The 13,577-nt window shown below is 44.5% G+C and overlaps 1 protein-coding gene across 1 annotated transcript; it reads right to left on the bottom strand.

The window, feature by feature from the left end:
* Positions 1–693: 693 nt before the first annotated feature.
* On the bottom strand, positions 694–1,398 carry LOC138368336 (ribosome-binding protein 1-like). Its single transcript, XM_069330863.1, has one exon. The coding sequence runs from the start codon at positions 1,396–1,398 to the stop codon at positions 694–696; it is 705 nt and encodes a 234-aa protein (XP_069186964.1).
* Positions 1,399–13,577: the final 12,179 nt, after the last annotated feature.

Here is a 13,577-nt window from a genome sequence, read left to right as displayed (position 1 = left end):
CTAACAACCTCTCCTCCTCCCCCCCCCACACCTTCTCTCCCCCTCTACCCCCCCCCCCTTTACCCAACCCAATCCTCACCCTCCAATCCTCAACCTCAAAAACCCAGTCTCTAAACCCCACAATCACTTCCAGTTTTCTATTACGATCCGGAATGCACAAATATCTTCCTCGTCTGTTCTTAATTCTCTCCCACGAGAACGGTAGGTGGGCGACTACAGCGGGGCTCGAACTCGGGTCAGTGTTGGAGGGGTGAGAGGAGGCTCTGGCAGTCAAGCAGACACCCCACAAGGGCTGGTAAAATGGTAATTGAGCGCGGGGTAATTGATTCCTGGCTCCATAGCGGCGTAAGGTCTCGGAGGAGGGCGGTGTCGGTCGATTGATTTCGAATGATAATGAGAGTGAAGCGAGTCTCTTGTGGGGAGGGAGAGAGAGAGAGAGAGAGAGAGAGAGAGGGAAAGAGAGGGAGAGAGAGAGAGAGAGAGAGAGAGAGAGAGAGAGAGAGAGAGAGAGAGAGAGAGAGAGAGAGACAGAGAGAGAGATTGTTGTGGTACAAGTCTATTGTTAAACAATAGATCAAATAGCCTTTTTGAGTACCATGATTTTTAGGAGGACGTGTTGAAATTTGCATTCATAATTTGCAGCCTTATATAGCCTTCCTTATAGCCTATATATCCCTATATATACAGCCTTCCTTATAGCCCCCGAGGGGGGGATATAAGGAAGGCCAGGCTACGTCCGTCCAAGGTGCGTCCGTCCAAGGTGCGTCCGTCCAAGGTGCGTCCGTCCAAGGTGCGTCCGTCCAGGGTGCGTCCGTCCAAGGTGCGTCCGTCCAAGGTGCGTCCGTCCAAGGTGCGTCCGTCCAAGGTGCGTCCGTCCAGGGTGCGTCCGTCCAAGGTGCGTCCGTCCAAGGTGCGTCCGTCCAAGCTGCGTCCGTCCAAGGTGCGTCCGTCCAAGCTGCGTCCGTCCAAGCTCCGTCCGTCCAAGGTGCGTCCGTCCAAGGTGCGTCCGTCCAGGGTGCGTCCGTCCAAGGTGCGTCCGTCCAGGGTGCGTCCGTCCAAGGTGCGTCCGGCCAAGGTGCGTCCGTCCAGGGTGCGTCCGTCCAAGGTGCGTCCGTCCAAGGTGCGTCCGTCCAAGGTGCGTCCGTCCAAGCTACGTCCGTCCAGGGTGCGTCCGTCCAAGGTGCGTCCGTCCAAGCTGCGTCCGTCCAAGCTGCGTCCGTCCAAGCTGCGTCCGTCCAAGCTGCGTCCGTCCAAGCTGCGTCCGTCCAAGGTGCGTCCGTCCAAGCTGCGTCCGTCCAAGCTGCGTCCGTCCAAGGTGCGTCCGTCCAAGGTGCGTCCGTCCAAGGTGCGTCCGTCCAGGGTGCGTCCGTCCAGGGTGCGATCGTTCCAAAGATCCATTCGTCAACTTTAACGAGCGGTGTAACCAAATCGTCATTTTCTTAAATATATATTAAAATGTAATTTTATTATAATTCCGTGTATAATTTGGCTTAGGTTAGGTTAGGTTAGGTTAGGTTAGGTTAGGTTAGGTTAGGTTAGATTAGGTATTTTGTTCCTGTTTGGCAGTAATTTGCAGTTCTTTCACGTCACTTTGTGAGTGAAACATTGCCAGCGTCTGATCCGCATACAGGCATGATACAGCGATACAGTTGAACGGACAGAATACAGGGTGCCAGGTGGAATCAGACAGCAACAGATGTGCAGACGTGATACAGCGGTCGAGGCACAGACAGCTGTATTTCAATAATGCAACTGAGAACAGGTGCGAAACAGACATATACAGGCAGTTAAGCGTCAGCACTCTACGTAGTAATATGCTTATACCCTCTTGACCTTTGACCTGACGCAGAGGTCATTCCCAAATGTAAATTACCGCAGGGATTGACACAAGGGTGACAAATGGCTGGTTGAACTTGGAGACGCTCACATGGGGATCATCATTATTGACCTAAATTGTCACTTGTGACCTCTCATTGACCTCGAATCATCCTCGAGGTCACATAGCATCTCTCAGCCTCAGAATGGAGGTGATTCTTGTGGTATGAGGTGGAAGGTATTTATATATAAGGGGAAATGAAACGAAAATTCAGAAGTTTTTTGTTTTTCACCATATTATCAAGGAGATAAATACAGATTGTGTGTGTGTGTGTGTGTGTGTGTGTGTGTGTGTGTGTGTGTGTGTGTGTGTGTGTGTGTGTGTGGGTGTGGGTACTCACCTAGTTATGTTTGCGGGGGTTGAGCTCTGGCTCTTTGGTCCCGCCTCTCAACCGTCAATCAACAGGTGTACAGATTCCTGAGCCTATTGGGTTCTATCATATCTACACTTGAAACTGTGTATGGAGTCAGCCTCCACCATATCACCCCCTAATGCATTCCATTTGTGTGTGTGTGTGTGTGTGTGTGTGTGTGTGTGTGTGTGTGTGTGTGTGTGTGTGTGTGTGTGTGAGTGTGTGTGTGTGTGTGTGTGTGTGTGTGTGTGTGAAGCAAAGCAAACTACCTCAGGCAAAAAGTATGCACCAGTCAGTATAATGTATATCTTGTTATGAAAATACACTTCATTGTACTCATACTGAGTATACACATACACACTGAATGTGCCAAGTTTCAATATACCTCCAAAGTGTAGATGACTTTGCTATTATTTATTCATTGAATTACCTCCCTCGAAACTTATTTAAATGTTCAACATGTGCAACAATTACTCGTTGACATTACTGGGAAAATTAATACTCAGAAAATTTGTATTTGATTGAAAAAAACGTGTTTAAATTTCCGAGGGAATGAGGTACATAGTGTGGGTGTGTGGTGAATTGGCCAACCAGGTGATTAAAAAGCGATGTTGAGCCTGTAGGTAATTAACAACTACGTGACGACCGCCAGTGTGACCTGCGGCCTAAGTGCATAATCATCCCTCATGACCTTTGACCTGTGCCAGGGGTTTCACAGGTATTTGACAAGAGGAGGATATGATCGTTACCCTAACCTGCGCTTGACCCTAAGAGGCGAGAGCTGGAGGTCACTATAGGTAGTTAGACCACACCAATTATTAAGCTTGTAATACCCCCCCCCCCCCACCCTACATGCATTCAAAGATCACGCCTACGCCCGAGGGGAGATACGACCACGCCCACATTGGGTGGGCGGGGGAGGACAAAACCACGCCCATGTCGCTCTGTTAATGACACGCCCTCATTCAAAGTGTATAACAAGTTCAAATTTGATTTTGGGGTTTAAAATTGTGAACAATTTTCTTGAAAAGTCTACCATTACACGCATGTAAGTCTGAACACATCATATAGTTATACAGTTCTTGCGTGTATGTATGTGTGTATATATATATATATATATATATATATATATATATATATATATATATATATATATATATATATATATATGTCGTACCTAGTAGCCAGAACGCACTTCTCAGCCTACTATGCAAGGCCCGATTTGCCTAATAAGCCAAGTTTTCATGAATTAATATATTTTCTCTAAATTTTTTCTTATGAAATGATAAAGCTACCCATTTCATTATGTATGAGGTCAATTTTTTTTTATTGGAGTTAAAATTAACGTAGATATATGACCGAACCTAACCAACCCTACCTAACCTAACCTAACCTATCTTTATAGGTTAGGTTAGGTTGGGTAGCCGAAAAAGTTAGGTTAGGTTAGGTTAGGTAGGTTAGGTAGTCGAAAAACAATTAATTCATGAAAACTTGGCTTATTAGGCAAATCGGGCCTTGCATAGTAGGCTGAGAAGTGCGTTCTGGCTACTAGGTACGACATATATATATATATATATATATATATATATATATATATATATATATATATATATATATATATATATATATATATATATATATATATATCGAACACACACACACACGCACGCCCACACACACACACACACACACACACACACACACACACACACACACACACACGCCCACACACGCCCACACACGCCCACACACACACACACGACACAGATCAATAGCAACACCCCTGGAGACACCGAGGAGTCAACAGGTATGTACTAATGACACAATTGCCAATTAGTAAACATGGAGTAGTCGGCGGTGACGTTTGACCTTAGACGAGCAGAGCACTAACACAAAAAAAAATAATTATTAGCAGGAGAGACCTGTGATCTGTGTGTCTCTGCTTCTGTTTCTCCTCTTCCTCTATTCTAGTTTCCTTAATCTTTGCCTCTTTTTTCCCCTATTTCTCTCTCTCTCCCTTCACTTCCCTTTACAACCGCTTCCTCTCATTCCTCATCCCAACAATGATAGTGCGGTGGATCAACAGATTTAGAGCAGGAGGTACAATAATCCTCAAGGAATCCTAAGCCACTACATTAACACCCGAGTGACAAGACTTTGCAAAGGATTAAGAGAGGGGGTGACAAGCCCAATGGCTTCCACTGATGATCACTGACTGGCCCGTGGTGGCTGTTAACTGGAGGCGCAGTACATAGGACTTTTACTCACCTATTTTTATGCACCTATTTGTGCCTGCAGGATCGACTGCTGGCTCTTGGATCCCGCCTTTCTAGTCTTTTTTGAAACAATGATGATTCGCATCCATCTTCTCTATCTAAAGCTATGAATAGTGTTTGCTTCCACAATGTGCTGGTTTAGTTCCTGCTTGATGGGGTTCTGGGAGTTCTTCTACTTCCCCAAGCCCGGCCCGAGGCCAAACTCGACTTGTGAGAGTTTGGTCCACCAGGCTGTTGCTTGGAGCGGCCCGCAGGCCCACATATACCTGCTTGATGGGGTTCTGGGAGTTCTTCTACTCCCCAAGCCCGACCCGAGGCCAGGCTCGACTTGTGAGAGTTTGGTCCACCAGGCTGTTGCTTGGAGCGGCCCGCAGGCCCACATATACCTGCTTGATGGGGTTCTGGGAGTTCTTCTACTCCCCAAGCCCGGCCCGAGGCCAGGCTTGACTTGTGAGAGTTTGGTCCACCAGGTTGTTGCTTGGAGAGGCCCACAGGCCCACATACCCACCACAGCCCGATTGGTCCGGCTGTGGTGGGTAGTTCATTCCATTTTCCCAGAACTCTCACGCTAGAAGAAAACTTTCTAACATCTCTGTGACTCATCTGAGTTTCCAGCTTCCACCCATGTTCCCTCGTTCTCTTGGTATCCCGTGTGAACATTTTCCACTCAGTCAATCTCTCTTAAGTATTTTGTATGCTGCTATCATATCTACCCGCGCCCTCCATTCTTCTAACATCATCAGCTTCAGTTCCTTCAGTCGTTCTTCATATTCCATCCCGTGCAAATCCGAGACTAGCTTCGTCGCAATTTTTTTAACATTTTCTAGTTTCCTAATGAGTTTCTTTAGGGGGGGGGGGCTTCATGATGAGGCTGCATGTTCTAAGATTGGTCTCACGTAGGTAGTGTAAGGCGCTCTGAATGCCTCCGTGATATGATGGTAGGTGATGAGAGGTAATTCCTGTTTTCATTTCTAACCAATATTTCAACCATTCTACTTTCCTCCCTTCATTGTCCCTTCCCATCACCCCTCCCCCCTCCCTTTTTCCCTTCCTGTCACCCCCCTTTACCCCCTTCCTCTCCCCTTCTCCCCTCTCGGGGTTAAAAAGCACAAGTTCTCATCCCATTTGGAACCTTCCCACAATCCCTCCCATCTTAAACCCTTCCATCCCTCCCACCCTCCCTCCCTCCCTTCCATCTTCCATCCCTCCCTCCATCCCTCCTTCCATCACCCCCCAAGTTCATTCTATTAATTTACCAGACTATCATAATCAAATGTCTTTTCCTCCTTCTACTCTCATATGCCATTTCATATTTTGTCCCTTCTCTTTCCTTTTTGAAAAAAATAAAGTTTGCTCCCTCATATCTCTCCCACTTCTATATTTCCCCCTTTATTATCCATCCCTTTCTCCCTTCCCCTTCATACCCACTCTTTTCTGGCTCACTCTTGTGTCCCCAAAGGTGTCTGTCCCTATTCTTAGACAGCCCTCCACAGGCTCCTGTTCTTGGTGTCAACAGCATCATTGTTGTTAGTGCTGTCAGTGCCAGTGTCAGTGCCATGTTGCCGTCAGGGCTGGCGTCAGCTTGGGTGTCAGTTGTGTTGGTCGGTGTGCTGTGGTTTGGTTGTTTTAGGTTCAGATACTCGGAATAAAAGTTCCAAGTAGCACGGGCTATGGTGAGCCCGTAGTGGACTTACCTGTAACTGGTCGGTGTGCGTTGGAGCTGGTCTGTATACCTGGTTAATGGGTGAGAAGAGGCTGGAAATGGGAAGGGTAAGGGGGGTTGTGGAATAGGGGAATGGTTGTGGGATGGGAGGGTAGGTACTGGAAGAAGAGGGGGAGGGGGGGGGAGGTTCAAGGTCCCCGGGGCCCGGTCTCTGACCAGGCCTCCTGGTTGATGGTCTGGTCAACCAGGCTGTTGGACGCAGCTGCTCCCAGCCTGATGGATAAAAATCCCAGCCTGGTTGATCAGCTATCCTTTGGAGGTGTTTATCAAGTTGTCTCTGGAACACTGTCCCAGCTACTTCACCTGTTGCGTTATAACGTAACCATTTTGACGGTCGGGTTTTATGTCGAATCTGGTCTTAAAATTGTGGATGGAGGTGGCTTCCTTAACTTATTCTTTCAGTGCATTCTACTTGTTGAAGACCCACAGGAAGTACGAATATTTCCTTATATATTTTTGGCTCATTTGTGTTTTCAGTGGGAACGAGATCATGGAGATATTATTATTATTATTTTTATTATTAGCGTGATGCATCAAATGAACAAATCCACAAGGGCCGTGACGAGGATTCGAACTTACGTCACTGGGATTCTCTCGAATGTAAGTTTGAACCTACGTCACGGCCCTTGTGGATGTGTTCATTATTATTATTATTTTGAGATACTCTCGGACTGGTTGGTACTGCAGTGGCCTCACTTCTTCCTGTCATGGGGTTCGACCACCCCAATGGTGCAAGTGATTGGGCACTTTGGACGTTCTTAACCCCGCCCCCCCCTTCACTTTCTTCACATTCCGCTGCTGTCAGTCCACCATTACCTTGAGCCTGAGAAACCCACTGTGAGGAAATGAAGGATAATGTTTAACCCAATGCCGAAAGAAGTCCGCATTTAATGACATCAATTTTGCAATCTTGATTGCAGCGAATGGAGGAAAGAAACATCTTCGTTGGTGTGCCTAACTGGCCTCTGAGGGGGGGGGGGCAGGGGGGCAGGGGGGGGGGGCCGGGGGGTGGGTAAGTACCCCCAGTGATCGCATCTCTCAATAACCCGTATGGTACTGGTTGTCTAACGACTGGGGGCTGTAGTTAGCTAGGAGGAGCGATGGTGGGAATATATAGATTTTTCCTTCATGTTGATTTACTGATTAAATCTTTGACAAACCTGTTGGTAATACTCGTGACGTCCAGGTGTGTGTGTGTGTGTGTGTGTGTGTGTGTGTGTGTGTGTGTGTGTGTGTGTGTGTGTGTGTGTGTGTGTGTACTCACCTAGTTGTACTCACCTAGTTGTGTTTGCGGGGGTTGAGCTCTGGCTCTTTGGTCCCGCCTCTCAACCGTCAATCAACAGGTGTACAGATTCCTGAGCCTATCGGGCTCTGTCATATCTACACTTGAAACTGTGTATGGAGTCAGCCTCCACCACATCACTTCCTAATGCATTCCATTTGTCAACCACTCTGACACTAAAAAAGTTCTTTCTAATATCTCTGTGGCTCATTTGGGCACTCAGTTTCCACCTGTGTCCCCTTGTGCGTGTTCCCCTTGTGTTAAATAGACTGTCTTTATCTACCCTATCAATTCCCTTCAGAATCTTGAATGTGGTGATCATGTCCCCCCTAACTCTTCTGTCTTCCAGCGAAGTGAGGTTTAATTCCCGTAGTCTCTCCTCGTAGCTCATACCTCTCAGCTCGGGTACTAGTCTGGTGAACTTGTGTGTGTGTCCGATTGCTCACCTGGCTCCGATTGCAGGGGTTGAGATAAGGTTCTTGGGTCCCACCTCTTTAATTGTCTGGAATACAGGTTTCAAAGCTGACTGGGCGCTAACATGTCAACTATTTTAGTCTGTGAATGGAGTCTACCTCCACTAAATCCGTTTCTTAATATATTCCATTTGCTCACTCTGACATTGAAAAAAAATACTTCTACATGGCTCACTCGGGGACTGAAGTTCCACTTGTATCGTTTATAGTGTGTCACCCATGCCAAAATATCCATTCCTTTGAGAATGCTATATGTGGTGATCATGTCTCCCATGACCCCTTTCAATTCCATTAACGTGATGTTTAACTCAGTCTCTCTCGTAACTCATTCCTCGGTACAGTACTGCTGCATATTCCACGACTGGTCTGACATATGTGGAAATCCGAACAAATAGTCTTCAACGACCATCTGTTGAGATTTCAAAAAAGAAGTTCTCATGTTAGTGAGCCCTGCGTATGCCGCTGGTAATATTCGCTTGATGTAGGGTCGTGGTGTCTGATATCAACCCTCAATAGGTTCCCACCATCCAACTTGAGGTAAACAAGAAGTAACTAGTCTGCAGTCTCCGTGGTGTAGTGGTAAGACACTCGCCTGGCGTTCCGCGAGCGCTATGTCATGGGTTCGTATCCTGGCCGGGGAGGATTTACTGGGCGCAATTCCTTAACTGTAGCCTCTGTTTAACGCAACAGTAAAATGTGTACTTGGATGAAAAAACGATTCTTCGCGGCAGGGGATCGTATTCCAGGGACCATAGGATTTAAGGACTTGCCCGAAACGCTACGCGTACTAGTGGCTGTACAAGAATGTAACAACTTGAGGTTATCTTGAGATGATTTCGGGGCTTTAGTGTCCCCGCGGCCCGGTCCTCGACCAGGCCTCCACCCCCAGGAAGCAGCCCGTGACAGCTGACTAACACCCAGGTACCTATTTTACTGCTAGGTAACACACAAGAACTCTTGCATATATCTCAAAAAAGCTACTTGTTTCAAGCTTCTCCCAGTGTGAAGAAGATTATAAAAAAAAAAACACATACTGACCTCTAAGGATCCGGTCGTGGTATCTCGCCATTCTGGACCCGCTCCTCTCACTGTGACTCTCTGGTTTCTGTTGCTTAGGTACTCTTATATTCACAGCATCACCTTCTCTCTTCGTCCTGCCTGTTTCTCCAGCTTGTTTGTGTCCAGTGGATCTTGTGTGGAAAGGTTTCTTGATATATCAAGAGTATGTATTATGGGTTGGTTTGTATTTGTGTGTGTTGGTGTGCATGTGTATATGATTGTGTAAGGTCGAGCGTGTGTGTGTGTGTGTGTGTGTGTGTGTGTGTGTGTGTGTGTGTGTGTGTGTGTGTGTGTGTGTGTGTGTGTGTGTGCGTGTGTGTGTCTGTATAACCTACAGATAGAGACCAAGCAGCTTTCAAACGTGAGGAGGACATTAGCATACAACAAGTAGGTCTCTTAGGAGTGGATTAATGACCACTTTGTTTCAGAGGCTAGTCATAAACCATGGCTTGGTCGGCAGGCCATTGGCCCATCCCCACGCACCTCATGACGCCTTCATCTCCTCCAGACATCTTCTATCCCTCCCTTTACAACTTCCTTCCTATCTCTGCCCTTACCTACAACACAAAAAACAAAGTTATACGACGATTTACGTGGTAAATCGGTAATCTCAAGCCATAGCCACGTAGAGCCGAGCATGAGTCGGGACACAGGTGTTAGCGCGCTCCTTTCAGTGGCGTAAGATGATAACGAGGTTGATTGTGATACCTTAAAGTACCTCTCTTGTTTAAACCGGCTATCTCTCATCTCCCACGGCCCCCACGAGAGGCTGCTATCCCAGCACCCTCACAGAGAACATGTTCCTCTATATCTCAGTGGGGAAAAATCCCCGCTGGTGAGATGAGATAGAGTAATAAAGTATAGGTTAATGGCAGGTGATGCTGAGAGCGGGCGGCGTCTCGAGTGAGGGGTGGCGCCCGCTGCTCGGACCACACACGTTGACTGCTCCTCCGTTTCCACGCCACATGGCTGTGGCTTCGGCTTCCTCGTCAACTCCGCCTAGCGGAGCCGAGGCTGCTGGATTCGCTTTGTATGTGTACACACACACACATATACACATACATACACACACACACACACACACATACACACACACACACACACACACACACACACACACATACACACACATACACACACATACACACACACACACACACACAATGAGGAGAACCAGATGCACAGAACCGAACTCGAGAACAAGAGAAGAAGGAAGAGAGAGATATAAGAGACAGACTAAGAAATCAAGAGTAATAAAAAAAATGGATGAAAATTAGATACTTTTTCATATTTATTTTTCTAATTTTTTTAAACATAGAAACCTGGTCATATATGCAGCTTCCCAAGACCATAGATGAAGGAATTAAAAAAAAAAAAAATTATACATCAAATGTCGATTATTCTTTAAAAAAAAAAGCCTATATTAAGCTTCTCGTAGGTAATAGCTATTTTAAAGGCATATAATATGAGCTTTATTATTTTTAAGGATTTTGTTCATTTTCTAATATTTATTGAATCGTCGTCTTTATTATTATTACTATTATTATTATTATTATTATTATTATTATTATTATTATTATTATTATTATTATTATTATTATCCCTTCTGCTATTACGACAATAATATTTATGTTATTCAAATTTCAAAATACAGCACGCTGGACTTGTGATCCTGTGGTCCCGGGTTCGATCCCGGGCGCCGGCGAGAAACAATGGGCAGAGTTTCTTTCACCCTATGCCCCTGTTACCTAGCAGTAAAATAGGTACCTGGGTGTTAGTCAGCTGTCACGGGCTGCTTCCTGGGGGTGGAGGCCTGGTCGAGGACCGGGCCGCGGGGATACTAAAGCCCCGAAATCATCTCAAGATAACCTCAAGATTTACTAGGAAGGCTACTTTATTTTGTATATTATTAGCAATAATATTATAATGTCATACGGTAATGTGATCTTATTATACTAGGAACGCTAGTATGAGCTTATATTATAGGAATTATACTATATTTTTATATTGCTAGAAATGCTGTTATATTTTTGCAATAAGTCATTTCTGTTATATTCACGAGAACATGCATGTTCTCCTGCCTATGTTCTCCTGAATATGTTATCTTGAAGATATATTCTGTTATTATTTAGCGTTTCGTATTTTTTTATTGCCACCGTTAATTTTTATTATAACTCGTAATTTTATTTGTCATAATATCCTGTTATGATAGCCTGTTTACATGCTGTTAGGATAGCCTGTTTACATGCTGTTAGGATAGCCTCGTTACTGTTTATAAGGTAACGCAAGGTAGATCACCTTCGCTAACTCTTACATCACGTTTTCTTTTTGGTGAATCCTGTGTAATTTGGCGTTTTCTTTCTTATTTTCTTTTTTTTATATCATTTATTAGGATATTTGTTTAATTTATATCATTTATACTCGTTATTTATACATTCGTATTGTACGAATTAACTTTAACTATTTTTCTAAGATTTATTGGTAAATATTTCTAAATAATGTAAATCCTCGATTTATTTATTTTTACGTGAAAAGATTTTGATTTTTGAATGTTTACAAAAGCCCCCCAACCCCCCTCCTGCGTCAAAATTTTTAGTCACATGAATTTTTATCGCTGTTAATATTTAGCTATAAAAAAATTAGATCTGAGAAAATTTCTTAGAGAAACAAAAAATTTTTAGAAATGCAGAGAAAAGTTGTCGTGGAGCGGAAATTCTGTGAAGTCCAATGACATGTGTCGCTAGTCTGTGTGTGGTGGCGGCGAAGCTGTGATCCGCTTGTTAGCGTCTACCGAAGCGAACGACTTCGTTAAACTCTGGAACTCGCAAACATACTACGAACGCTTGAGCGCTGAAAAGAAAGGGGGATAATAATGTGATTTTTGTAGCGAGAGAGAGAGAGAGAGTTTCGCGTATATTAGAGAAAGAGATTCAAGGAACGGGTGGAACTAAACTGCTTGGTTAGCGCGACGGCCGGCAGAGGACACCACCTCTCAGACGACGCCATTAGACTCCAGGTGCGAATATTCGTCATTTTGAATTCTCCACCTGTTGCCTCCGCCGCTTGACGGATGCAAATATTGAAATGTTTTATTTTGAATAGTTGATAAATGGAGTTTAGAGAATAGGGGGCAGCTGGGAAGGGGAAAAAAGAGAGAATAGGGTTTGTAATGGAGGCTGAAACATGGCGTAATGGAACGATACACATCGCATCGTTAACGACATTAGCTGGTCGTTACCGCTACATTACTAGTTTTCATCTGACCACACACACACACACACACGATTGATGAAGATTAAGCCACCCAAGAGGTGGCACGGGCATGAATAGCCCGTAAGTGGTGGCCCTTTCGAGCCATTACCAGTATCAAAAGATGATACTGGAGATCAGTGGAGGCGCAACTGCACCCTGCGTGACGGGAGATGTCTCCCGGACCAAGTGGTGACCAAATGGAGACACACACACACACACATATATAATATGTAATATATTTATATATAATATTGTTTGATACATTGAACTTAACGCGGTTATTTTGACTATCGATATTTGGATGTTATTCTTGCTTGTTAAGGGTGTGTGTGTGTGTGTGTCTGGAGGTGGTTGAGTCATTAGTGGCGTCTTCAAGGATTGCTTTTCTGTATTCCAGGAAGACTTGACACGCGCGCGCGCGCCCGCATGCGTTCAGAAACATGGTTATACTTTTTTCTCGTTTTTTTTATCTTTTTTTTTGTTAATTTGTAAGTAATTTGTTGTTGTTTATATTGTTTTTGTTTGGATCGTGCTTGTCTGTCTGTTTGTTTGTTTGTTTCACCTGCTTGACTGTCCCACCGTCTCCTTCCGTCTCTCCTACCCTGCCTCTCTATTGCTTCCGTTCTAATGTCTTTTATCTACTGTTATTTTTATCTAATATCTAATGTCTTTTGTTCTACTGTTCGTCTGCCTGTCCCCACCAAGCCTGTGTCTTTGTCCCATCCGTCTCTCTGTCTGTCTGTCTGTCCCCCATGTCCTTCTCCACTCTGTTAAACGATATCTGTCTTAAGCTAAAATTAGTATGTCCCTACCTTACCTTGAGGTGCTTCCGGGGCTTAGCTTCCCTGCGGCCCGGTCGTCGACCAAGCCTCCTGGTTGCTGGACTGATCAACCAGGCTGTTGCACGCGGCTGCTCGCAGCCTGACGTACCCTAAGGAACATATAAGGAACCCTAAGGAACTCTAAGGAACCCTAAGGAACTCTAAGGAACCCTAAGACATATAAAAAAAATTCTGTCATTTAAAAATTAAATCTAAATATAATTTTATTATGATTTATAATAAAAATTAAAAATTTCAAAATTTAAAATTATTAAAAATTTCATAATACTAAGCATTGTAAATTATTATGATCAGTGACTGTAATTAGTAACTTGAAATAATTATTTGTTATTGGCAAATATTAAATTTGTTCAATTATATAGTTTTCAAATTACAATTAAATGTAAGAATTTTTTTGTTTAATTATTATAGTTTTAAGTTAGTGTTATTATTAATTGTGAAT

Source organism: Procambarus clarkii, chromosome 25 (assembly GCF_040958095.1).
Source record: "Procambarus clarkii isolate CNS0578487 chromosome 25, FALCON_Pclarkii_2.0, whole genome shotgun sequence".
Lineage (NCBI taxonomy): Eukaryota > Metazoa > Arthropoda > Malacostraca > Decapoda > Cambaridae > Procambarus > Procambarus clarkii.
Note: the sequence above shows the minus strand (reverse complement) of the source record. Positions and strands in the feature narration are given on the sequence as shown.